Source organism: Amblyomma mixtum, chromosome 2, assembly GCF_055824585.1.
Source record: "Amblyomma mixtum isolate Tamu chromosome 2, ASM5582458v1, whole genome shotgun sequence".
Classification (NCBI taxonomy): domain Eukaryota; kingdom Metazoa; phylum Arthropoda; class Arachnida; order Ixodida; family Ixodidae; genus Amblyomma; species Amblyomma mixtum.
This window is the reverse complement of record NC_143013.1, coordinates 81,267,008-81,294,382: the sequence shown is the minus strand read 5'-3', so window position 1 is coordinate 81,294,382 and position 27,375 is coordinate 81,267,008. Positions and strand designations below refer to the sequence as shown.

Here is a 27,375-nt window from a genome sequence, read left to right as displayed (position 1 = left end):
TCGCCCTTTTTCTGGCCGACTGACGACGAAGAGCGCACTTTGTCGCCTGAGGGTTGACTGTGTGCCGCTTAGACGCCTACGACTTCACAGTACACCTACAGGACTTTTCTTCCAGACTGAAAAGGTGGGAGCTCAGTCAGACGTTGACTCACGTTTACAAGATGAGTTGAGACACAAAAATAAAACGCTACTAGTTCGTAGAGCACGCATTTATTTTTTTCCAAGCACCCACGGCCCTGCTGGGGCAAGTCAATAGCTATCGCGGTCTGCTACCAGGCACAGGGTCGCGTATCGTGCAACACGAAGTGCACGAGGCACAAAAGCGCTGGTATATTGGTATTTCGTTGCTCGTTAAGGAACCCAAGCTGGTCTAAGTTAACCCTGATCCTTCCTCAACGTCGTCTTCAAAGTAAAAATGAAGAAATTAATTCGTCCTGGATGATCTGCAAACGCATCACATGTAAGGTTCCTCGAAAGCCGAAATGAGCCAACCGCTCTATCAGCAAGGTGGCATAGTTGTGCCTTGTGCGATGTCAGTGCACGTTAAAGAACCCCAGGTGGTCTAAACTTCCGGAGCCCTTCACTACGGCGCCCCTCATAGCCTGAGTCGCGTTGGGACGTTAAACCCTAATAAACCAATAAAAGTGGAGAGTCGCCCTTTGGTCGACGGTATGGCGCGCTTCAGAACACATACTATAGTATACGTACAGGAGACACTCACAAACGCACATATCTGCGTGGCAATCATCCGTACAGTCCCGCCGAAGTTCGTCGTCAGTGCACATGCCGGATACCGCATGGGTCATGATGCATGCTCAGTGAGTATCTTGATCGATGTTCGAGAGTTACCATGAAAGGCCTAGATTTCATATAGTGGGGATATTACCACGCTGAAAGCTGAACATTTCTGCGCGCGGGGCATATAGGTTTTGTAGAGCTTGTCATCCTGCTGAGCGGAGTGTTTTCGCGAGCCTAGAAACGGGCTACGCCGTCCGAATTTTAGGGCTGCGGCCATGAGCAAAATTTTTGCACATTTATATTTTGTCTCACAGGACACTTCCGAGTAAACAGCTAAACAGCGCTTAGGTCGACTTCAGTAACCGCAACACCGAAAGCTTTTCTTCGAGAAATATTCCATTGAAACGTCGCCCTGGCACCGAGCTTTTTTGTTACGCTTACTAGAGATCTGTAACAAGGAAGGAATCACTTATTGGCATCCGCCCAAGCGCAGCCATATGTCTACAGAGGATTGCTATATACTATAGCTTCTACAGAAACTTCGTACTTAAAAAAAAAAATCCTGCCGGTCCGTGGTTCGAGCTGGGACCACCATTTCACCGGAGCAGTCGCTCTACCAAGTGAGCAAACCAGCACGGCTAGCATATGCTAGGGCGACAGCGAATTGATCAATAACTCGAAGTGGGAACAGTGTAGGCCAAACCTTTAGGGGAATCCTCCAAAGTTTAGTAAACACGTGTTAAGGGAGTAAATATTCATTGGAATCCACCCAAGAGCAGCTATACGGCTACAATGCAAAGCTATACAGCTTTCCTACCACCAACACTGCTCTCACTTCGAGAGTTATTGATCGATTCACTCTCGGCCTATAGCATATACTAGCCGTCCCGGTTAGCTCAGTTAGTAGAGCGTCTGCTCCGGTGAAGCGGTGGTCCCGGGCTTGAACCACGGACCAGGCAAATAATACGATGTTTCCGAGGGAGGTGTACAGCTTTTATTTGTAGCCGTATGGCTGCGCTTGGGAGGATGCCCATGAATAATTACTCCCTTATTACAAACTTACTCCACATTAGGGGAACACCCTAGACATTTGACCAAAACTGACAAGAAGAAGTTTGCGCTCTTTCAGTCTCCCTCGTGTTTTTTCCTGTGTGTGTCTTTTGTGCTCAGTTCGTACCTACAACAGTATGCACCAGCTCGCCCAAACAGAAGTTATTCTTAATTACATGCAATCCAGAGATGCCCGATCACTGCTCGTTTATTGTTAGGCACTGGTTCCAGGAACTGTTTGGGTTTCAGTTGAAAAAAGCTGTTACCGCCCCACATTTTGTTGCTTGACAAGCTTCTCATCCTGCAGTAAAGAACCAGTTTACGTCCTGCGATTCTCCTGTGTACTTCATCCGTGTCTTCGTACTTTAAGCAGGTTCCAAGCTTGTATGATGGCAAGAAACTGTCCATGGTCGTCGAGCTCCACTACAACAACGCTGGCGTGGTTTTTTCTTTCATCTGGTCTCGTGCATTGTCACTGTCGTGAATATCCTGCGCCCTGAAAGAGATAAAGAAGGAAGGAATTATTTGTTAAAAAAATTGCGCAAACATAAACTCCGACCCCTTTAACACAATTTTTGGATTTGTATCGAGATTCCTACCTCCAATGAGGAGCAGTCACTAAGTTTGTTGCATATGAGTCAGGCAAACTCGAACAAATTACTACAGGTGACTAAAAACTGCCTCTCACCCACTCCAGGTGAAAGGGAATCTATATGTCACTTCTCATCAGCTTCATTTGTGGGTTTTTCTTTGGTTCTAACCGTGCATTTATGAATTCCTCTAAGGCTTCATTCATCAAGGACTCTATATGCAATTCACATATAGTAAACCCACTGTTCGCTGACAGCACTGCATTCACGGCCCTGAGAAGTCTTGACAGACCACCAGAAACAAAGCCGCCATGACATGCTATCTTTTGCATTTATAATTGAAGCCATTGTCCTATGTAGCCTCACATTTCTCGATGTGTCATGTCTCCATCAAACTGAAGAGGAAAAGAAAAAAACCTTGCATTAAGAGATTGCCACCATTCACCTCTGTATCAGATCCCAAACTTCTGGGAAGATGCTCTCCAATCGGTCAGCAGTCACGTTCAGCACAATCACGTGGCGGAGAGCCCAGACGGCGAGTCGAGTTTAAATTGTATATGAAGTTGCCACGAGTGATGACGATGTTGATGGCAGCTGCTGCGCTGGTCCCACCTTCAGCACCCTGTTGGGGATATACGAGCAAGAGCTTAACACGTGCAATAATGCGGTGCACTGAAGAGGTATAACGAAATATTGCGGATGCATTGGAGTTAAACGGCATGTTTTTGGTGAAATCTGAAGCAGTAAAGATAAGTACTGCAAATTATTATGAGTTTAATTACTCCCCATAAATGCAGCTATGTCCGGTTCCGCAGCGGAGTAGCCCCCCCTTCGTATTTCTCTGCTTTTATTAGGCACTTGAGCCCAAAGCGCCACTCAGTTAATCGCTGCCGGTTACATACATATAGGGAGCTGCATCATGTAGACGGATAGGTGATTCCAGAGAAACATACCTGGCTGCTGGTTCGGGCGGCCTGGGGCCCAGGACTGCCAGATGGAAACGCAACTGCACAAAAACAGCGAACGTGTTGTGTCGCTATATGGACGTACAGTCTTTGTCAAAAGTAACCAGGCTGCATGGTTTGCTTCTAGCTTGTATAGTGGAACCCTTGTGACTTTCCTAAAAACCAAAAGTTGTTGGAAGGTAAGAAGACCCCCAGTCCTTACCTTTAATGACCATTTCAGCTTCCGGGAAGCTGTAAGGGCTCCACTGTACGAGCTAGAAGCAAACCATGCAGCCTGGTTACTTTTGACAAAGACTGTACATATGAACAAGGAGTGTGTGCACGATTGCTTAACCAAAGCACTTTTTCCAAAAACAGTGAATGCGTGCGGTACCGTGAAAAGGTATTTCAGTAATTCTTAAGTGTCCTTTAGATTGAAATCCCAGCCCTGCTCCCAGCCCTTCTCGACGTTCCGACAGGCCCCTCGCGAGTCGGAAATAATTGTTTTGGATGTGGGATGAGATGCAGCCAACGCAATGGCGAGGCTCTGAAAGTAAGACCGAGTGGTATGCGGTGTTGTACGCTTCGGTGGGGTGGGGCGCGAGGTAGCACCGAGCATTGCAGAAATGTTATTGTTGCGCAAGTTGCACTAACGTTAAATATTAAGCTGTAAAGTTATGCTAATCGTGTGAAATTAAGAATGAGCGTTAAATGTTGCGTGGTAAACATTAGGTTAGCGCACAAAACAAACATTATGCTAACCCTTAAAAAAAATCTTTAGACAATCTATAGACTGTCTATAGATTTGTCTGAAGTCTATAGGCTGTCTATAGACAAATCGTAGAGAACAGTCTGTAGGCAATAAGAATGCTATAGACAGTCTATAGACAATCTATAGAATTATGGCCATACACTTTTAGTAGACTTTTGTCTATAGACAGTCTATATATAGACGAAAAGAAATATCTATAGGAAGGCAATAGAGTCTATAAGAAGTCTATAGACTGTCTATAGACCACTAATGCTCTGCTCGTTATTTTAACGCTCAGCTCATAACTATAAAACAACATTTCATTACATGTTGAAGTCATAACCGCAAAACAACATTGCCAGTATTTCGAAGCACTGTGTCTCAGAACTTTTCGCGCTGTTTCTGCACTAATGATGTTTGTTTTTCGACCAGCAGAATTTTGCACTAAAATATGAAATGGTGCCTCCCTACACTGCGCGCACAACCCAAAAATTTAATTAGAAAACTTGCATGTTGCCTGTCGACCTATGTCACTTGCGGCATCCTTCACGACTGGCTATATAAACTTGAAGCCATGCTGTTCGTTAGAAAGTGAGTATGTTGGCTTCATGTATTATTTGAGGTGCACTGTAGTGCTTGTCCCCCTAGCTGCTTGCAAAGCGTTGATTGAAGTTAGCTAGTCTGGTCCTGCAGGGTTACTGCACCAACTTAGTGACAGTTACTTTACATATGTTGATTAAATGTTTAACTAAATTTCGGAAAGCGTTACTCTAGAGTTTACATTGTCACGTTGTAGTGACGGCAGTGCAGCGGTGAGGAAGACAGCAGCAAAACTTGCAAACGAAGCTCTTTATTTTGGGCTGACTTGCGCCCGCAAAAGAACTGAGACACACTCGACGGCGGCGTAAGCAACAAACGTGCTCGTCAGTCGTCGAACTACTAATGCCCGCCGCTCGCGGCATCGCTTAATTTAAAGCCGGCAAATAAACTTCGAGATAACAGGACAAGATCATCTACAGTAATCTGGAAACACGTAGATGCAGCTCTTCATGGCTGCGATCAATGGAGATTAGTCCGGTCGCTTCTGGCGTCACAAACAAAAATGATCACAACCCTTTCCTGCGGCCTTGAGCGCGAACGAACGGACACTACAATGATACGTGGTAATATTAGCAACGTTTTACAAACTCTAGAAAAATGGCGCACGCGCGCACACGCACACACACACACACACAAGCGCGCGCACACACGCACACACAAGCGCGCACACACACACACAAGCGCACACACACACACACACAAGCGCACACACACACACACACAAGCGCACACACACACACACACAAGCGCACACACACACACACACACAAGCGCACACACACACAAGCGCACACACACACAAGCGCACACACACAAGCGCTCAAGCGCACACGCGCACACACACACGCACACAAGCACACGCGCACAAGCACACGCAAGACAAGGACAGTCGAATTGTCCGCTAGACCGGCAACATACGCAAACGGAAAGGGCCTCACCGGGTCTGATTACTTCAAGTTGGACGTTCCATGAGCCGTATCGTCGTGTCGAAGTCGTCTTACCGGCAGCCACTGTGTCTGCAAGTAGCGCCCAGTCATTTGGTGATGCGCTCGATGGACGAGCGCATGGGTGGAGTTCAGGGCGAGCTCGCCTTTCATTTACGAAAGTACAATGATGCGTCGGCGCCTGCTCTGCGCTGTGTCCGCGTGCGGCGTGGTTGGGCTGTGGAAAACTCGCTGCAAAAAATGGGACACTCAAGTTAGCGCAAACGTTCCGGTCGTGGGGTTACCGTTATTTTGAGCGCTAACGCCGTACGCGAGAGGACATTGAAAATGAACCCACCGGGACTAATGCTTCTGCCCTCGATGTTCCGACAACCGTAGCGTCCCACTGATGCGACGTCAAATTCAGCCATGTCGACGAGAGTTGAGATTCGGAGAGTACGCCTCTTCGCTGCAGTGGACGACGGGGAACTAAGCGCAGATCCGCAGCGCTTATATACCCATCCGTATAAAAAATCCACGTGCACATGGGCATGGAATCACGTTGCTATAGCATGCGCTTCATATCAACGTCGATGGATCACGCGCACTGCCCTTTCCTTCCTCTGGATCCAAAGTGCAACACTAGCATACGCTCAACGATACCCTCTGAAGCGAGATAATGCCTGGACGCAAAATTGATTGATTCCCAGGATATTGCTTTCGACCATTGTATGACGTCTAACACCGTGCCTTTGTTTGATAACCATCGCGGGACACCTAATCGCATTTCCATTCGCCGCATGCCGGTTTACACTGTCGCGGTGGTGGAGGTCCTCGCTCTGTCCACCATCGCATGGAAGCTTGACTTTTGGTCGCGCAATGGTTAAGCGTGTACCCCTTCGATGGATACGGCTCCACCACTCAGTAGTGTCACCAATCATCGTGATTCTTAATTAACGGAGAATTACACGATCTGCCAGACGAAGGCAAAAAAAAAAAAAGAAAACAATCATTAGAACCTATTTCTGTACAGCTTGAGTCGAGAGAAAATCTGCACGGTGATTGCAAAACAACGTTTGAGGCTGACATCCTACTCCGGATTTCTTGAAACAGCTCATCGGGCCATGCGGAGGTACACTATAGCGGAGGGTGGTTTCGCCCGCAGCAGCCGTTCGGAGCGGCGGCGGCCTTTCAGTTCACCCTAAACTGCAGCAGCGTAAGTTCCGGTAACGTCACTTTAAAACAAAGTATTAAGAAAACAAAAGTTACGCCCCACTTGTTTGTTAAAACCTATTGGAATTATTTATAAACTAAAACGCTTCGTTTAGAAAATATTTTGCTGCAATAAAACTTGCTCCTAGCAACCAACTTCCCACATCGGCTGCGTTTGTCGCGCTGCCTTTACTGCGTTGAAAAATAAAAGAAAAGCAGCAAGCAAGTAGCGTGCGTTGTGGTGTGATTCGCAAGATTGCCAGTTTCTGTTGACAAAGAAGGTACTTTTAGTATAGCTAGGGCTTTTTTTTTTCTGAATAAAGGTGGGAACAGCAACCAGTGTTTACAAACATCCTAGGAGGCGTTCTAGAGTTTGTCTACGCCGTGGTCTACGCTGTCGTCTGCTGTGGTACGTGTTTCGCTTTCATCGCGCCGTTTGTGAACTTTTCACGTATAGCTGTGTAGGTTGTCTAATTTGAATGATTGCATTAGCGAGTAAATCTGGCACACGCGGCAGAACTAGCAGCACGTCGGACTTGAGTTTGAGAAGTTTGTGCAACACCGTGCAGATGAAGCGCCTTTTGGGAGCATGCACGCATTGACCACACATTCATCGTGACGATTTAAAAAAGATAGCTTCTAAATGACGTTGCATACTTTGTAAAACTTTTCTCCAAAGCCCCCGCCAACTGTTAACGAACGAGCGCCTCGATAGGTACGGTGTGAAGCGAGACAAATATCCCGGCAAGTTTTGTTTAAACGCGTCGCACTTCCGTCCGGCACCTCCTGCCAAAGCTGACTGCTGGGTATCGCTGTTTTAAAAATACATGCCAATGAAAATGAAGTTTCATATTTTCACGTTCATGTGCGCTCGGGAGCGCTCTAAACATTTCTGAAAGCAGTACGTACCTTGTAGCATATGTTTTCGATGCACTCATGGAAGCAGGGCTCATGCATCGCCCATAACGTTATTTTTCTGTGTCAGTGTGACCACCTGATCCCTAAGGTATTGCTCACCTGGCAAATGATAATTTCCAACCATACTAGAAATTTAGCATAAGTAACCGCTGTGTTTTGCATTGTAATAAGCCTACCACTATGTTCCTATACGTATACACAAGACGAAAATTTAATTTTTAGGCAGAGGAGAAGGAGGATTTATTGACGGGAAAGGCAGAGAGGTTGGCCGGAAAAATGAATATCTGGCCAGCTACTCAAAATGAATGAATTTTAAATGAATGAATGCATGAATGAATGAATGTTCAGAAATGATCCTCAAAAGATTCAGACGTTCCAGCAGTGGCTTGTAGCTTGGCGGCGGCGGCGTTCAGTGCGTGTGGTGGTTGGTGCATTCAGGGAAAGCCACTCCTCGTCTCGGTCGTGTCGTTAGTGCGGGAAAAATTCCAGGAGCAGCAGCGGTGGAACACCGGCCCGCCAAATCGAATGTCCCAAGCTCCTGTCTACCTTCCTATGTAAAATAAACTCCCGTAATTTCCCCATGAAGACAGAAATGTTGTAAAATAATTTTCCAAGGGCTACCTTTAAAACCTCCCAGTGGGAATGACAAATATTCCCTCAGCACCCCGTACAAAGTCCTTGAAGGAAGAGATAAATACTCCCTTTGCACCCGGAGGAAACTTCCTTTGGCGGGAATAAATTATTTACTCCGTTTTTAAGAAATATAGTCAGCGCCTCTGGTATGGTTGCTAGAGGGGGGATGTGTGCGCGTTGGCGAGCTTTTTTCGTTCGGCTTCAAGTCTGCCCACTGACGTCACCGGGTTGAAGACGCGCGGAGGTGAAGTGTCGCCCTAATCGGTTGCAATCTACTGAGAGCAACGATTTTTTAAAAGAATATTTCTATATTATATAGGGTCCACGCAGAGCTTTCAAATTTTAATGGATTACCCACGTGCACAAAGACCACCTCTGCAGATATGCTGCACTAGAATATGTTCACCGAAATCATTTCAGGGTCATTTTAAGTGTCCCCCCTATTTTTGCTACACCATGCAGATTTGACATAATTATGTTCTCTTTTTTTTTTGTCTTCGTCGGGCAGATCGCGCAATTTTTCGTTAATTCGAGTCACGATGATTGGTGACGCTATACTGAGTGGTGGACCCGTATTCATCGCAGCGGTACACGCTTAACCATTACGCGACCAGAAGTCAAACTTCCATGCGGTGGTCGACACAGCGGGGACCGCTTTCGGTGCAAACCGGCATGCGACGAACCGAAATGCCATCAAGAGCCCCGCGATGATTATCAGCGAGAGGCCTTATCCACACAATGGTCACACAATGGTCGGAAGCAATATCCCGCGAGGCAATTACCTCGTTGAGAGGCGTTATCTTGCATGCGAGCCTTTTGTTGACCATATATGTACACGAGTGTAATTAAGCATGTGATCCTTTCACCTATGACGCAAATGACAATCCATGCAGTAGCTGCGTGATCTCGTGATGATGGCTGATATGGGTGAGAATATAAGCGCCATGCGTGCGCACCATTCCCTGCCGTCTACTGCCTGCGAAGAGGTCTACACTTCGAAGCTAGACTCGCGTCGACATGGCTGAATACTGCGTCGCATCGAAGCAACACTGCGGTTCTGGGAACGTCGAGGGCGTAAATGTTAGTCCTGGTGAGTCCCTTTTCAATTCTTTTTCGATCCGCTCTCGCTTACGGTGTCAGCTTTCAAAAGCACGGTGAGAGGCGGGTGCTTAGAGCTGTGCGATAGCCCGAACATACGAGCTTATTTGAGTGTCTCGTTTTCCGCAGCGCAGTTTCCCACAGCCCAAGAATCTCGCACCAGTACACGGAGCAGAAAGCACACATGCGCACCATTGCTACTTTCAAAATAGCAGTTGCGGGTGTCGAAAACTCTACCCCTGCGCTCGACCGTAGGCCACGTCACCGGGCAGCCATGCAGTCGTAGACACCCACGATCCCCAACGAACAGCCCTGAACAGGGAGAGAGTTCGGTCGAATGTTTCTCTCTAATCTCACGTTGTTTTTGTTTCTCTATTTTTTTGTGTTTTTTTTTTGCTGACTTTATGATTCTGCCTCAATTTCGTGGCGTTGCAAGGACGGCGCCATCTTATGTCTGGGGAAGACTTCTTTGCATGAAACGGACAGGGAGCGCGCCATTTTGTTGGTATACCTCTGCCTTATCTGCGTGCGTATGCCGGTACACTGATATTGGTTGTACAAGTGGTTTTTATTAATGCGTTCTTTTCCTGCCTTAGGTCGTGTTTGCACTCAATATCGGTTCGTCACACACGCACATGATTTTTAATGAGCGTTTCGTCGTGCTGTGATACGAAGTGTTCATCGGGGGTGGCCTGGTTGACATATAGTTTCGTCCCGTTCAGAGGTTTCTATCAGTCCTTTTTTTTCTGTACTATACTGTGCAGCGCTCGTTAGGTGGTGTTAGCGCTGACATATCACTTCCTGCAATGCGAGCTTGTCCGTGTTATTCAACGGAATGTATGCGTTGGGCGGTTATTGGTTGGCTATAGTATCGCTTCGTCTCATAGGAAAATAGTTGTGTGACGCCCTTTTTTGTTGTGGTCTGCAGCAGTTGTCGAGTATCTTTCAGCCTATAGTATCACTTTGTTGCGTACCACTCTTTATGCTTGTCTAGTGGTCGATGGGTTTTTACCGTTTCGTTAAATACCGAAACTTCCAGGCTCAGACTGTTCATAGCGTTGCTCGTGCTTTGTCTTTTGCGAAACGGAAGTCTGGTATATACAGGGCTCTAGAACTGCAGTGGTAAAAGCTTCACGTTGTATATTGCGTTGCTTGATTTGAAGAAGCTGAGGCAAACAGAACTATGTCATTGCTCTAATAGGTAATGTGTTTCGATGCGACCGACACATGTTGTGCTGATGTTTCGTTATTCTTCCAGGTTTAGGTTGCAGAAGCATTTCACCCCAATGTTGTATGTTCGACGCATCATCTCTGGATTGCAAAGTGAAGCAGAATATGGCACCCTCTGATGTCGACAGTACATGGGGTACGTCTGTGTACAACCTGTTCCTTTTTTTTTTTTTTTGGCTAGCACACGAGCTTCTAGTATGCTCAAAATGCCACGCAAGAGCTTTCAGTTTATTAGCGCTGGACGTTATTTTCATTGCGACGGCTGCGCACATACATTCAGTGCGCAGCACAACTGCGAGCCTGTTTTACTATTTTGTGCGTCTGTGAACACCTCTTTATAGTTGCTTTGGTGTTTCTATTAAGTTAAGGGCGTGGCATGTGATGATGCCAAGGGCATCCTATCTTCGCGCACCGTTAACGGAAAACCTGACAGCCAGTGGCCGATGTGCACAGGGACATGCTTCATTCTTAATTGGCCGTAGTTTAGTCATTTGCTTATAATAACCTCTTACGTTGGGACAATTGTCTTTCACGTTCACGCACGTTGGTCTTGCCTGATCAATAGGTACATTTCAGCTATGGCTATACAGTTACGGCTTCCGAGGAACACCAGTCTTGGTCTTTCGTCAGTGCAAACAGATGTTAGCCTCAAAAGAAATTGACGTCTGGTGCTCTTGGGGACCTGCTGTGGGTGTACGGCAGTGCTCTTCCGACCCCTCGGTTTTCAAAACCTCCACCTATATGTTCTAGAATGTCCACACTAATCAGATATGATGTACTGATGAGGGTCTGCTTACTCAGACCAACCAGGTATTTCGTCCACCCATATCCGATATTTTTTTTATCATCCGCACCGTGTCCCGTAACAAGTAAAGATATGCGAACCCCTCCACATTCTAAAAAGTGTGGTGTTCGTTAGGGCGCCGTTTTTTTTCACGTTCTTTGTGAAAAATTGATCGTGTTCGTCAAAACAGCCAAATAACAATGTTTATTTTTCTTACAGTTGACTTCCCGCTTGACTGCCTCAAGTCGGAGTTTTCCGAAAGGTTGTCTTCCTCTGTAATCAAGCAGGTACTGGTATTTCTCCAGCCTTTGCTCCGTACAGGGTATTGGGAAAAGGTGAAAGCATCGGGAGAACAGAGAAAAAAAGGTTTTGTTTCACAAATGTACAGGAACTTATGGTTGCGTATAAAGGCGCCCATCAAAAATATACCCATGAACAACACTAGCTCGATAACCTAACGTTTTCAGTTTGGAAGAAAAACTTTTACACAACATCTACTCTATTTGCTCTAAACAGTATCAGACTGAAGCCTTCTATATCCCTTCTGTTTGACTACAGAATATCTACCTGTTGTAGTGTAACTGAGCGTAGCAGGGTTGTGTCATGAACTATAACGATTCTCTCCAAAACAGGTAGCTGAAGATCAGACGACAGCTGTGAACATCACAATCACAAATGGCGATTTTGTGCTTAATGCGTGCTCTACGGACACTGACCTGAGTAAGATTGGGAACATTTTACGTGGATTTTCGAAACCCGACAGCAGCCCCAGCGACGTTCGAGGAATGAGTCCCAAGCCGGGCACGGAGGTGCGTGCGTAGTCTTTTTTTATTTGTGAGTGTGCGTGACCGTATATGTCCTGCTCCAATAATCAACGAAGGCTGCACACTCTATTTGCTAGCACAAATTTTCAGCTTTTATTGTTGCGTTCTTCGCCACAGGTATGTCAGTACTCTGGAAATACCTCCTTTTAATTCGAATTTTGATACCATCTATTCTGGCCGTACTTTCTGCGATGCAAGAAATTTTAGATAATTAGATTCAAAGGCAAAGCATACCCTGACTCCGATGCTGATGCCTACTGTTGAATTAGTCGCTCGTGCGATACCTTTTAAAATCGGCAAACCTGGATTGGGAAATTATTTGCCGTGACGTAGAATGTTAATTTAAAAAAAAATAGTAGACCGAAACTTTAAGGTTCAGCGCATTCATTAGTGAGCGCTGACTGGCATTAGCGACCGAGAGGTCTGGAGTAGGAGTCCCGTTTTGACGTTTCACAGGCGGTTGCCCCGTTGGGCGTTTCAAAGACCTGTTTTGGCGTCTTATACTCGGCGTGTTCCCGGAACACTTAAGACTCCAGATCCCACTTGCACAGAACACATTAATCTAGTTCCAAGTGTTGTCTAATTCGCAATCTGAACCCTCCGTTGGTCTCTGGAAAAGCAAGGCGCTCATCTGCCTCACTGGGTCAGTGGACACCTCAGTCGCGCTTTGAGGCGGCGGTGGAGTCCACGTAAACAATGCGTTACAAGACTGCCGTTGTACCCCTAAATGTCTTGACCAAAGATATCACAGCTTTCGCTGTAAAACTAGCTAAATAATAAGAAGATCGAAAGCGACATTTATCGATAAAAAATGACTGCAGAATACCGCGGCTAAATCTTTATTTACGTCGAGCGGGTTTATCTATGACCACCCTTTATGAGTCTTATGGCGAAATTGAGTCCATAGATCACTTTTTCCTCTTCTGACGGTGGTTCACTGCTCTCCATAGAAGTTACTCGGAGATCCCCCTCGCTCGACTCAGACTTCCTCTATCCATTCAGATTCTCCTCTCCTTTGGGGCGGGCGCCAAGAGATATGCCCTGAAACCAGTGTGCGATTATAATCATGACTATATAATTACATCAGGTAGATTCTTCTGCTAGAATGAGAATTCATTGCTTTATTTTTTTCCGCATTTTTTTGGTCCAAATTCTGGTCTAAGTCACAAAATTATCCAAAAACTCCACCCCTTGTACATGAGCGCGTTTGTATCCACTATGCACCCTGGCCAATCCCCTGTCGTACATAGACATTAAGCCTGATGACATCATCATCATCAAAAATGATTCCATGGCTACCGAAACATAACGGAGCATACTGTGGCAATAAGCCCATGGTAATGCCGTTAGGTGGTTGTGGAATCACAGCAGTCGCTGCAGATCAGCTGTAACCAAACTGGTTGTCCCGGAAATGCTTACAACAGCCAACCAAGTAATGTTCAGGGGATATCCATATAATATAATTTATAAAACATCAGATGTCCATATAATATTCTCGAAAGTTCATATGTCCATAGAATATCTATATGAGCTTCATTTTGATAACAGTGGATGTTTATATAATGTCCATATTTTGGCCACATATGGTCACTCTGAGATATTTAAAGGACGCTGAATAGATATTCATCCAATATTTTTGTGGGTTGTGGAGGGAGGTGCCGGGTGTTCTACGCTGAATGTAATGATGCTGTGTCAATATAACAAAGCACTGGGCAAGACCACCATTATTCTTATGTATCTTTATTACCAAGTCAGGTACCCCACCACTGTGACAAAGCCAAGGTGCAGGCACAATCCAAGCAAAATGAGGAATGGCGGACGACTACTCTGGAGAGGTCCCCACTTGATTTCGAGTGGCCTGTGAATATAATAGAGCACAATACATGGTATTAAATAGTAGTCAAGTAACTAAATAATGCACTTTGTGGAGAAAAACGTGCATGCTAAAGCAGTTTCTGCTTGGAAAAAATTAGCTCCAGAATGACACTACAGGCGAATACAAATGCAACTAGGAATCAAAACCTTCAATGACGTGCTATTTGTACTAAATCAGAACTTTTCAGAAAGTGACTGCATTTAGGCGCCATTTATCGTATGCTGTGCGATGTCAGTGCACGTTAAAGAACCCCCGGTGGTCAAAATTTCCGGAGCCCTTCACTACGGCGTCCCTTATAGCCCGAGTGGCTTTGGGACGTTAAACCCCATAAAACAAACTTCGATTCAAAACAGTCCTTATCATTCCAGCGGAGAGAGAACACAAATGGCAAACGTTTTCTAGGTATGGAAACTGCTAAAAAATTGGAAACAAAATTTTTAAAATCGAGATCTATGAAATTGTCACCCTAGGCATCTTCAAATCATTTTGAAGACAGATGTGATGTAAGGGCGCATGGGTTCTAACCAGTCAGTGGTTAGGGCACTCGTCTACTGAGCCAGGCAACCCAAGGTTTGATCCCGGCTGTGGAGGCTGTGCCTGTGTGCATGCAAGGTGCCTGTGTAGCCTCCTTGCGTGCTACACAGGCACGCAAGATGCCTGTGTAGCAATGTCAGTGCATGATAAAAAGAACCCAGAGTGGTCGAAATTATCCACAGCCCTCCACACAGCGTCCCTCATAGCCAGTTGCTTTTTGACGTTAAATCCCATGAACCAAATCAAACCGAATTCTGAGAAAAACAAATGACATCAGTTATAGGGCCAAAATCTATCACCAAAACATTGGAGGTCACAATGCCAAGCTTACGATTTTGTGAAATATATTTGCTCTTTTAGTTGTATACAAAGCGTTCTATCTGCTCAATTAATTAGCCTTAAATGAAACAATCTAAGCTACGCAGACTATGCTCCAAGCTTTGTGAATTTGCAGTGCACCTAATTATGTACCAGGGGACTAAAAATGTTAGGCTACATGAGGCAGCAAACCAAAAAACTAATAGTGTACACACAAATGCTCACAAAAATCAAAAGTATCTTTCTCCATAAAAGTGGATAAACACGAGGTGTGGAATGTAACCTTTGGGTATGCCAGGTCTATGCAGACGAGCACACTTTTGGTCATCACTGTACACAAAAAAACAGTCTCAAGCTCACAAAAGGTATAAGGGAATCAACTTGCCTCAGATTTCTTTGCGTACCTTTTCTGCAGCTGCTTCCGCCTGCAGGACGCATGCTGCAGCCATTTTTTTACCACTCCTCCTATCTCGGCCAGTGTTGAGAAATCTTGTTCGATCAAACAGCATCTATGCAGAACGATAGGACACATTCAGTATGAAAGCACACATGAAAAAAAGAGCCGTGAATGGTCGATATTGTAATAAGTCTGGTTGGCAGATCATAAACGGGGAATGCAGCATGAGGAAACACAGATGGGAACAAAACTGGAATGGGCTGGCACATACTTTTTCATTGCCATTGTGAAAATTGTTCTCTAAATGCATCAGCATGCAATTAGATTTTGATATTACTTAAGCAATACTAGTTGGACTTCCATAAATATTTGATAAAAGTTGTATAATGCATGCTAAAGTACTTATATGCAGAAAGTCAAGGCAGCTATTTTTTAAAATAACAAGAACAGGGTGCCTGGTTATGAGAAATGCACATAAATTTGTAACAAAAGTAAAGCTCCACATTCTAGAGAAAGCGTTACACAGTGTTACTGAATTCAGTCTGAAGTAATGCAGTGTCAGAACCATCAGTTATTAAGCAGTAGATGACACAATCAGCAGCAAAAAACAAGCAGAAACAACACTAAATGAACTGCTAATACAGGTCAGAAAGAGTTAACATGCTAAAGTACATCCTTGAGGCATGCCTGAAAGGATTGGAACATCATAAGAGTTGGTTACATTAACAGTCAAATGATGTGCAGTTAGAAAGAAAGTCGGCGACCCTGTAGAAAACCAAATAGTCATTGTTGAGGTGCCTTAGTCTTATTGTAGAAACCTGGAGTTTAACATAGAAACATGCCTTGGAGACGTCTAAAATCAAAGCTCTTTCCAGACCCAGAAGCTATAAATGTGTGTTAATCACTACTGAACATTATAAATTGTGCTTCATGAAAGCATTTGCGGAACCAAAGTTGGGACGTGTGAGAAAAAAGGTTTAACTAAAGTGAGTTAATTAGGCCAGTGAAACGTGATTGCTTGAATTTTTGTGTTATGTTAAGATGAAAGATGTGGCAGTAGTTGGCAATTAGCCTGTCTTAAATGAAAAACTAGAATATATTTGGTGAAAGCTATTTGCTTTCCATAGGTCATGGCTAATAACCCAAGAATGAAGCACGAAAAACAGTTTCATACCAGCTCTTTGTCTTGATGGAGCAAATGCAGCTAGTGAGTGACAACATACAGACAGCCTCTTTTCTGAACATGCTCTCCAAAATACCTGAAAATGAACAGGAGAGAAGAATGGTCACACCCAGTTGCATTACAGGTTTACAAATTGCAACTCTCATTTTATATAATGTAACCCCGTACTGGGGCACACGAACAGTAGCAAGAATTTTCACAGCACTACTTGCATTGACACACTGCAATAACAAGAAATTTTCAGCAAAAGTTATAGAAACCACAAGCTGAAAGACAAAAATAGTCAAGAACCAAATATCATGAAGTGAGCAACAACTGAAATAGGAGAAAATTACAAGTAAGAAAGAACCCACAAAGGTTTTTTAAAAGCACAAAGATGAAAAAGCAATGTCAGACCGCAAAAGGCAAATTTAAACAGAAGAGCTTTGAACAGAAGAGCTTGACTTAAAACAAAGCCCATTTAGTTTTGAAGAGAAGAGCAGCAACGAAAGGGGACCTGTTAGCAAATTTTACACCAACACAAGATCTGCCAAAACTGTCTTCTTGAGCCGCCGGAGACTGGAAACTGTCTACCTTTGTAGTGAGGGTCATAGCATGCCAGGCGGCCGCCACAGGCATTCCCGCGCCACTACTGTACATACCATGTCTCCGCTTCGGGGACAAATCCAGTTAACTAAAGGCCACGCATTTTTAAGCTATCTATGCACTCCACGAACCGATAAACCGGCTGGTGAAATCGCCAGCACGAAAACTGCACAATGGCACAAACGAACACTAACACTTGGGCAATTTCCTCACTGGCGTCCCAGAACCATCCTCGCAGCGGCGCCTCTCCTCCTCCGCTCTTTTCTCCCTTCTCCTCTTTTTTTCTTTCACGGCTGTTGCGCTCTTCGGTCTATTCCTCCGGCGAGTCTGCCTCCGCGCACCGCCGCCGCGAATCTGCGCGTCAGGTAGTGCGCGGGCCGCGGGCGAACGGACCGTCGTGTGAATCGCCCTTTAACGCCATTTTAAGTACGTGCGCAGTCGCCTTCTTTGCGCGAGGAACGTGCCGGCCACACAAATGGCTCGAAGGGCAACGCGAAAATCGCGAGCCGGCCGCCCTAGAAGCTCGCCAGGAGCAGAACAGCTGTGAAAGACAATACGAGCAGAATCGCTTTAAGGCGAAAGCCTTTAATGCCTCATACTGTCGTGAGCAGGGAATGCACTACCTAGTCTCCTTCCGTGATACTCTCTCGTATTACCGAGACAAAAGAAGGGAATACGCACCCCCGCTCCGTCCCTCACCATAGCGCAGGCTGCACATTGGCGACAACTACAAACCCGGGCTGCTCAATACCCAATACTGCTGCATGCCCGATACCCAGACCAATGCTCGTAATCATGCAAAATTTTGCGGCAAACCAGGCGCCCCCTACGATTTACATCATTGGCAATAAACGTTTCCACCACCACCTACGTGTTCATGCGTCAGCACATTGAGAGGCGCGCTGACCAGGCCGCGGTTCAGAAGACGCGCAGATTCGCGGCGGCGGTGCGCGGAGGCAGACTCGCCGGAGGAATAGACCGAAGAGCGCAACAGCCGTGAAAGAACAAAAGAGGAGAAGGGAGAAAAGAGCGGAGGAGGAGAGGCGGCGCTGCGAGGAGGGTTCTGGGACGCCAGTGAGGAAATTGCCAACACTTGTTTGAAAGAAAAGTGTGCAAAAACTCACCATTATTGCCGTCCTTCACGTAGTCCCCCAGTACACTGCACAATGCTGGCACAGGACGGCGTACACCGCGCACAAGCTTGCCGCCACAACAAAGAAAATGTGAACACGCGAAAAAATAAAATGTGCAAAGGAACGCTGAAAGGAACCAAGAAAACATCGCTTCGCGGCCGCCGCGGCTAATGATGATGCCCATGGCCGTTGGGCTGCCTAATGTCAATAGAGTTCTAGTTACGGTTCTGGTTTGAAATTCGCGGCGTTTGTGGCTTTCAGTCTAACTTGAGAAGTTTCTTCAAATAATCGTACTGCACATGCATTTGCTTGCATAAAATAAAATCAAAGCATGTAATTGCTGACTGCTTAAATAATTCATTCCTGAAAACTTCAGATTGCGAAAGCAAGAAAAATTAAAATCTAAAGGCAACATAATTTTAATGTGTTTCCTGGTAAGCTGTTTGCACATTTCCAAATCTTCCACTGTGCTGAAAGAAAAACATGTATGAATGTCATCTGAATATCCACTAACTGATATCTGAATCCGATAGTCCTCTCAATATGCAGAGGATACCATACATAGACATTGGACGTTAGGACCATTAGTGGACATCCTCTGCATATTCATGGTTTGCGCGCGCGCGAAATACCTTTGATGCTCCTGCTTACGCGGGCTTCCAACGTCTCCTTGCTTCGGCTTCTGGGGCGCGTACTGCTGGGTCTTGACGCAATTTGGGGTCCTTACGGCGACACCTACGTTGGCTTAGCATATGCTGCCGCACGAAGTACAGGGTATTGATGGGCCCGTCGCTTCCTTCCTTTTGCTGGTCTCGAGCACGTAGTAACACTGGGCCAGCACATCAGCCTGCCACGGCTTGCTTCGTATCTAATCACACAGGGAATGCTATGCAGAAGGCTGGCCTACATGACAACAGGTGCTGGTGCAAGCTACGCCCCTCTGCGACAGATAAGGACAGGCACGATAACGGCACAATCGGCCGACGGTATTTAACTGCCGTACTGACCGGTTATCAGGAAATGAAAAACGTGGCTGCTGTGGTCGAGTTCGAAACCGGGTACTCCGGCTGAGTAGCCGAATTATTCCCCGTACTCGCCACACAGTACTTCGCTCCCTTTCGCCACACATCTCGCCCGGTTCAGCACACTGGATGCGTTTGAATGGAGTCGGAACGCACGAGGTGACCATGTGCTATATGCGATGTTAGTGCATGGTAAAGAACCCCAGGTGGTCTAAATTATTCCGGGGCTCTCCCCAACGTCACCTCTTTCATTGTTCCATCTTCCACTCCCGGCTATCCATTTCCTTCATGGCGCAGTTAAGGTGTCCACAGTGAGTGAGACTATCGTTGCGTCCTTCCTAACCAATTTAATCCTGGGAGTTGATGGACTATCAGCTATCACAGTAAAATTTTCTCAGACGCTTAGGAAATGTGGTTCTGGCAAAAAAAAAAAATTCTGTTTCAATTACACACTTGAGCACTACATGCTTTGGCAGCTTAACCTATCAGATTTTGTTGGAAATAATACACAGAAGACATACTATGCAAGCTAACAGTCACCAAAACCAAGGCAGACAAAGCAAAGCTTTTTTTTTTTTTTAATTTGTGGTGTTGACCAATAGTATGCAAGATTTCTGCACTGACGGGCATCCAAACGAAGTTTCGCACCCCTTGCGCCTGTCTTCAAAGTTTCTATGTGTTCTAATGTGCAAAATTTGTAGATCAGTTCTGCCATGAACTAGGTTTCTGCAATTCCATCCGAAACAGGTGACTGAGGCCAGGGCGGGAGCGGTCAACATAACCATTGAAGACGGCAATTTTGTTGTCAATGTGAACTCACCGGATAGTCAACTGAATCAGATCGAGAACCCCTTCCACGGCCAGTTAGAATGTGACCACACCCTAATCGGCACGGAGGTACGTATGTAATCTCTCATTTTTATACCTTGAAACGTGCTGCTTCAACAATCAATGGACCTTGCACGCTTCAGTTACTACCACGTAAATGCGGCTTTTCTTCTTTTACTATGTCATATATAGGTTCGCTAAGATGAATATAACTAGCAGGTATACTTATGATGAAAGAGGGATGAGAAGGATTTGAAAAATTGAAAAGACCGATCATCTTACTATTTGTTGCCTAGAAGGCATTAAAAAAGGTAACCGTTAACAGAATCAGGGCAACTTTAGACTTCATCAACCAAAGGAAAACGCTGGCTTTCGTAAAGCCTACCCAACAATAGACCGTATGCTCACACTATCAATCAGGCAATAGAGAAATGCTCCAAATATAACTAGCCCCGAGATACAGCCTTAACAGTTTATGAGGAAGCATTTGAACTGCGTGAAATGTATGAAGATATCAAGTGATGAACATGATCCTTCATATAATACGCCTGATGAACTATGTGCGTCGTTCGTAGGCTTCGCCGCTGACGCTCGCTGCATAGGACGCGTGCTTGTTCGCGCGTCTCTGCGCACCTTGTGAGTCGCTCGCCGTGCACACCTCGACACACAAAAAGCGAGTGTCATGAAAAGATGCCTTCGTTGTGCCGTGCTGTTAGAGCGTTGGAGCGTCGTGGAGCGTTGAGATATGATGCTTTGTCGAGGTCTTATTTATCTGTTCAAATTTATGTATGCATGTATAGTTGTGGCAAAAGCGTGTACGCATGATGGCAAAAGCGGGGTTAAAAATGTTTGTGCAAAACCACTCACGCGCTCACGAACACCGACCACGAAACCTGTGGCTTGGAACATTCTTGTGTTGTTGCCTTGCAAAAGGAATGGCCAAGTTACTTAAAAGTTAGAGAAAGCATAACACACAATTACCTCGAAATTTGGTCTGGCCGCCTCCGAATTCCACCACACCTGACATGACGCCGATTTAAAAATTTGACCTGGGCACCGCAACAATTTTCCCCGGCCACCCTCAAAATTTGACCTTGGCAGATTTGGACCAAAATTGCAATGTCTAGCGACAACTTACCGCGCCCTAGTGATTTGCAAATTTATCCCGGGTCCTCCCAAAATTTGGCCCACCGCCGAGATTTGACTTTGGACAATTAGTATCCAAATCGATGTCCAGCCATAGTTGACCATGGCAAACACGACGGTAACCTCCAAATTTAGCCTGGGCAAAGTTTTCGGAAATAACCGGGGCACATTAAGTAAGTCTCAGGGTGCCTTGCACGGTCAGTTATATGGTTGGAGTTCGATTTTGGAGCAAATCAGCCAAGATCAAATTTAGGGGGTGGCCTGGTCCAAATTTGGAAATGACCAGGGCCAAGTTTGGATGTCACCATCGTGGTTGACTATATCAACTAGACATCGATTTCGATGCAAATCGGCCAGGGTCACATTTTGGGGGTGGCCCGGGCCAAATCTTTGAGGTGGCCAAGCCAGATTTGTAGGTCAGCATCGTGAGCGGTCGAATTCGGAGGCAACTGGACCAAATTTTCAGGTGCCGCAGGTTATGCTTCTCTGTAACTTTGAAGTAACTTGGCGTCCCTGTTCCTAGACAGCGGTAGAAGAACGATCCAAGTTAGAAGATTGTTGGTCGGTGTTGGTGAACGTGTGAGTGGTCTCGCACAAAAATTTTAAACCACTCTTTCACCACGATATTATATATGCGAAGCGAAATTTTAACAGAAGACCTCGCCACTACAAAGCGGAAGCATCTTTTCATGACAGACGTTTGTCGCGCCTCGATGTGTGCACGGCCAGCGGCGCACAAGGCGCGCACTGAGGCCCGCGAACACTAAAGCCGCACATAGATTTGATCAGGCGTATTACGTACGTGAAAGCGCGAGAATGAGAGCGAAGGCTGCCGTCACACGGGACACTCTCGCAGTGAGCACCCGATGAAGAGAGCAGCGCCGCGGTGCGACCCCGCAGCTTCTCCGCGGACAGAAGCCGTGTATTTTTGAAAACGACTGTACATCTATCAATTTCTCCTTTCCCTCTCTCCTTCATGCATTCGTGACGGCGTGGTTGAGGTGCCCACCGAGATTGATGCAGTTACTGTGCCCTTTCTTTTATCAAAACCGATTTATTCCACTGAGTTGAGGTACAAGCACTATTGCGGTGAAACTTGCTTACAATGGCTGTGCCAGGTGTTTCAGGGAAGATTTTAAGTAATTCTCAAAATTAGGTTTTTTGAGGTAAAAATATGGCTCTTTCAGCTTAGTATTATGAGTGTCGGCAGACAGCAGAAAACTGGTGAAGTGCTTTTAGGAGGCTAGGCAAATAATTTTTAATAATTAACATTCTAACTATTAGAGTTAGGCATCTATAGTAGGATACAACTTAAGTCTGCAGTGAAGCTCCGCCCATATTCAGCCTCTGCGCACAGAATTCCTTCACGACGAAAAACTAGTCCGCTTCTTAAACGTTTCTTGTTACCTAAACAAGAAGCTTATCACTAGAAAAAAATTATGACCTTTGAGTTTTGAAACGTGGATTGTTTGATATAGTCAAACATTAAAAAATGGCTTGGCTTATGGGGGTTTAACGTCCCAAAGCGACTAAGGCTATGAGAGACGCCGTAGTGGAGGGCTCCGGAAATTTCGACCACCTGGCGTTCTTTAACGTGGACTGACATCGCACAGTACACGGGCTTCTAGAATTTCTCCTCCAAAGAAATTCAACCGCCGCGGCCAGGATCGAACCCGCGTCTTTTAGGTCAGCAGCCGAGCACCATAACCACTGAGCCACCGCGGTGGCTATAAACATTAAAAAGCTGATTTCGTTAACAGTTGCGATTGGCCAGCGGAGTAATACAGGACGCTGCAGACCGCGTCCCAGTGTTAGCAACTGCTGTTTAAGTTGTATCCAACTATAGTTGCAATTAAAGGTTTGCAGCCGGTCATTAGTAATAGCCAGATCAGTTTTTAGCATTTCCAAACGCGATTACCCTTGGCGCTGTGGCTCGATAAAATTTGGCTTTTTTGATTAAATAAGTGCACTGGAAAGGTTGCTTTACCTGCATGCTTTTCGAAAGCGCATGTATTTTGGCAAGACATAGTTAAATTTTGTCCAGCCACAGCGCCTAGGATAATTGCATTTTCGAAATTCTAGAAACTGATATGGATATTACTAACGACCGGCTACAAATTTCTTTTGCAACTAGTTGCCTAGCTGTGATAATTAACAAGTTAATTATCAGAAATGAGTTAACCAGCTCCTCACTACTTAAGACAATTCACCAGCTTTCCTGCATCTGTCAAACTGGTACTACTAACAAAGTATTACTACTGGTTATACTATGCTGAAAAAGCCATATTTTTATCTCAAAAACCTATTTCTGAGAATTGTAGAAAGTTTTCCCTAAAACACCTGGTATATAGTTAGTGTAGCAGTCGCACGTGTGCACAAATTTGCGTAGCATCTTGCACTGCATTTCACTCAGCACTGCCCTCTCTACTTACTCGGTTTTTGTCCCACAACATTTATACCCCCGTTAGCGCACTAGTAGTCTCAGGCACGCTGTCTTCAAGAAACGTTCCTATGTGGCTGGGTGGTACCCACATCGCCTCTCGCCATCGCCCGTAAATAAATACGAGAGGCCACGGGAGGTCTCATGCTCTTCATGAAGTTCCTGTTTTTGCTACCTTGTACTGCCCTCACGGCATGGACTTAAGTGTGCATAGTAGTTAATTATACAGAAAAGAAAATAATGCTTCCGAAGAAGCTGTATTAGGTTCACCTGTACTCAAAGAATACGTAAACTTGTTAGGAATATGCGGATGAAGTTCTTGCGATGTCCGTACAAGCCACGTGCATCCTATTTGCAGGCCGCTCACTTTGTGGAAATGCGTCGCGTTGCTCAGTGCAATGAGAATTCAACTGTTGATGAATGTACCAAAAATACCAAGAGAACGGGTGAGAGAGCTAAAACTTCATAGACATGTCGTGTCTTTCATGTGCACTTGAATGGCCATTTCAAGTTCTGAGCCGTGTGGTGTTTGCCTTGACTAGCACGTACTGAACCAGGGCCGCCAAAAGAGGTCAAAACAAAAGTCAAGCTCTCCCACGAACAGGGGACCTCATGTGGAAATGGCCTCCGCAGAAGGTAGTGCAGTGATCGAGTGGCATCTGGCCAGGATTAATATGTATAGCGTGAGCGTGGGCACGGCATACCCGACAACAAAAGGTGGCCTTTGTGGTTGCTGCTGATAGCAGTCTGAATGCCATTTTCTGAAGAAGTTAGCACAAAAAACGGACAAGGGACAGAAAGAAAGTACACATAAGACATTCACGAGTGCTCGTGAATGTCTTATGTGTCTTTTCTTTGTGTCCCTTGTCCGTTTTTGCGCTAACTTCTTCAGAAAAGGCAGCACCAACTAGCCCGGCAGCTTGCTCTCCTGATCTGAATTCCACGGTTCAGACAAGGTGTTAGTACTCTTATTTTCAGGCTGGTCGGTATAAATGTGCTCTGTTTCTCTCTTTTCCAGTGTACAGCAAGTACAAGGCGCTCTGACATGGAACATCGTCGTGGTGATAACAATGGGTCCAGGTCCACTCAGGAGCAGTGCCAAGACGTACGCCAACCATGCACATGCCACGAAAATCTAAAAAAGCCGGAAATCTAAAATATTTTGACAGGGGGTATGTTCAGAACCCCCCCCCCACCCCCACACACACCAAAAATGTTCTGTGCGCACCCCCCCCCCCCCCTTTTTCTCGATTGTTTAATCTCGAAAAGATTGATGTATGTATGTACAGTCTTTGTCAAAAGTAACCAGGCTGCATGGTTTGCTTCTAGCTTGTATAGTGGAGCCCTTGTGGCTTTCCTAAAGATCGAAAGGTGTTGGAAGGTAAGAAGACCCCCAGTCCTTACCTTTGACGACCATTTCAGCTTCAGGGAAGCTGTAAGGGCTCCACTGTACGAGCTAGAAGCAAACCATGCAGCCTGGTTACTTCTGACAAAGACTGTACGTTATCACGGCTCTATAACAAGAACCGAACGTTATTGGAGAAAAGATTGATTGTAGGCAGCGCGAAAAAACGGGGACGTGGGAAGAACACAAAGATGAGCGCTCTGAAGAAAAATGGGCACGTGTTTTTCCCACGTCCCAGTCTTTTTCGCACTGTCTACAATCATGGATTGCCAACTTGCCCAAGCGTGTTTTTGCAGAAAAGAGTCACTTTTCTTTGCCATTGACGACATATAGCACTCCTTTTAATTTTAGGCACAGTTCACCCAATTAAACATACCTTTTCAAGTCAGCCTGCTTTTTCATCCTTTGCATTGTCCTCAATTGATCCTAAACTATAGCAAAAATAAAAACAGCTTTTTATTTAAAGCGTCTTTGCTTTAAGTAAAAACACCTCCTGAAAAATATTTCTGGCTACACCACTGGTTGCAAGGGTTAAAATTGCTGAAACCTTCTAATAAACGCGGTTGATATGCTATAAAGTAGCCCGACGTGATCACACGGAGCAGGGACTAAAGGTGAGGTTATTCGGGATTACAATACAGGAACGATGCAAGATGCTGTGATTGAACGATGTTCCAATCACGGCGATCCAAACAACACTGTGGCAGTTCAGAGCGACCAAGCTGCACACCCATTAGTGCAAACGACATGCCGATGAAAAAGCTTGGTCAATTCAACGCTACAATTCATGCGCACCACCGCTCCGAATCCAACAACGGAAGGCTCCGCAGTAGCCTTAAGTCGGCATGGTGCAAGTGACTGAGCTCCGAGCATTGCAGCCACTCATGCCTCTTCACGTAAAAGCAAGTAGAGGAGGGAGGGGAGGTTGTTACAACCTTGTCGGACCATCTGGATAAGTCGAGATGAAGGAATTCAGAAAGGCTGTTCAACTTCACACTTGGTTGTTGTAACGAAAGATATTCAAAGACACAGATATGCATATAATTAGCTGAGGAGGCACTCTGCCTGAAACAAACATCAAACCGGATCCCAAAACTACTTCTCTGAACCGAGAACTGTTCAGTGGCTGCCAATTTCACTCGCTGCAGTCCACCTCCTGTGGCCAGGCTAGATAGAGAGGTTAAAACTACTACTGAGTTCGAATACCAGACACCACATCAGCAAGTTCACATTGCTATGTTCTCTGAACCAAGACCTGAACACTGACCGCCAATACCGCTTGCACCAGCCTCGTGTGGCCAGGCTAAAATTCAGAGGGCAAAGTTTCCGCCGTGACCGCAGAAACTTTGACAACCACCCTGGTTGCAGCTACTGGTTGCAGCCACTGTACAGTGATCAGGCCAAAGTCCAAGGGAAAATATTCACACAGGAAAAGAGTGATGAACATGCAGGCTGGCTGCTTTTACAGGAAGGCATACAATTAAGTCCCAATTGTTCTAGCAAGCTGTGGCTTGTGGGGACTTGCTCTGCTCTGTCCCCTCTGGTTTGCCTCTCCACGCGCAATGCGTCCTCCCTAGTTACATAACAAGGGGGGGGGGGGGGGGGGGGGGGTGCCCGTGTTGTAGCGACACTAGAGCCATGAACGGCATGATTGCCGCAAATGCGCAGGAGACGGCTCTCCCTTTGACTCTGGAGCTCATCGTGTGCGTATGTTCCAGCGCGGCGCTCTCAACCAGCGGGGTGAGGCTTCATGGAACATTCTTCTGCAAGCTCGTCCCGTCTGGCCTCGGAGCTTCTCCCATGCCCTAGTGTGGGTTAACATTTGTACGTAACTTACATGGCAAGTTGGAAGACCTCGATTCCTTAACATATTTTGTTGCTAGTTGGCGTTATTGTTATTGTAGCAATAAACGCCTTGTTTGTATCATCTACTGTTGTTTCTGTGTTTCCTTCAGAGCATGGCCCACCGTGGTCGGTAGTGCTTGTTATCACGGTTCGGCGGCTTTGGATTGTCAGCAGCAGTTAAGCGGGGAGAACGTACCCCTTCTACAACCCCACAGGCTTCATCGAAAAAGAACTAAAATAAAGTATCCGAGCCTGTAAATGTTATGGAATGGAAAGCAAACTGAAAAGGCTGCATTCTTTTTGGACAGAAAGTTTCCGAAAGTTCACTTCATGTACGGCATCATGTTCACTCACAGGACCCTGTTGCC

General features: G+C 45.7%; 3 protein-coding genes across 3 annotated transcripts in view; 1 reads left to right on the top strand and 2 right to left on the bottom strand.

Annotated features, from left to right (window-relative positions):
- Positions 1-21,888, bottom strand: part of LOC149359885 (glutaredoxin-3-like) — an 82,948-nt gene extending 61,060 nt beyond the window's left edge. Inside the window, exon 1 of the mRNA XM_089572019.1 lies at positions 18,954-21,888. The gene's annotated coding sequence lies outside the window, so the exon portion shown is untranslated. The remainder of the gene's footprint in view (positions 1-18,953) is intronic.
- Positions 1,979-11,665, bottom strand: LOC149359886 (uncharacterized). The gene is made up of 5 exons (XM_089572021.1): positions 5,955-11,665; positions 5,612-5,848; positions 3,332-3,384; positions 2,824-3,000; positions 1,979-2,284 (listed from the first exon to the last, which is right to left on the bottom strand). The coding sequence occupies exons 1-4, from the start codon at positions 6,025-6,027 to the stop codon at positions 2,869-2,871; spliced, it is 495 nt and encodes a 164-aa protein (XP_089428147.1). The 5' UTR covers positions 6,028-11,665; the 3' UTR covers positions 1,979-2,284; positions 2,824-2,868.
- LOC149359884 (uncharacterized) lies at positions 9,328-27,083 on the top strand. The gene is made up of 7 exons (XM_089572017.1): positions 9,328-9,449; positions 10,716-10,823; positions 11,691-11,758; positions 12,104-12,280; positions 20,091-20,240; positions 24,776-24,862; positions 26,831-27,083. Exons 1-7 carry the CDS (start codon positions 9,377-9,379, stop codon positions 26,969-26,971), a joined length of 804 nt encoding a protein of 267 aa, XP_089428143.1. The 5' UTR covers positions 9,328-9,376; the 3' UTR covers positions 26,972-27,083.
- Positions 27,084-27,375: the final 292 nt, after the last annotated feature.

Excerpts from the sequence above, each read along its gene's own strand:
- LOC149359886 (XM_089572021.1), bottom strand. The coding sequence starts at position 6,027 with ATGGCTGAATTTGACGTCGCATCAGTGGGACGCTACGGTTGTCGGAAC. Across the intron at positions 5,849-5,954 it reads GGGCAGAAGCATTAGTCCCG|CGAGTTTTCCACAGCCCAAC; the intron begins GTGGGTTCATTT and ends CATTTTTTGCAG. Across the intron at positions 3,001-3,331 it reads CCGCCCGAACCAGCAGCCAG|GGTGCTGAAGGTGGGACCAG; the intron begins GTATGTTTCTCT and ends TATCCCCAACAG.
- LOC149359884 (XM_089572017.1), top strand. The coding sequence starts at position 9,377 with ATGGCTGAATACTGCGTCGCATCGAAGCAACACTGCGGTTCTGGGAAC. Across the intron at positions 11,759-12,103 it reads CTTCCTCTGTAATCAAGCAG|GTAGCTGAAGATCAGACGAC; the intron begins GTACTGGTATTT and ends TCTCCAAAACAG. Across the intron at positions 12,281-20,090 it reads GTCCCAAGCCGGGCACGGAG|GTGACTGAGGCCAGGGCGGG; the intron begins GTGCGTGCGTAG and ends CATCCGAAACAG.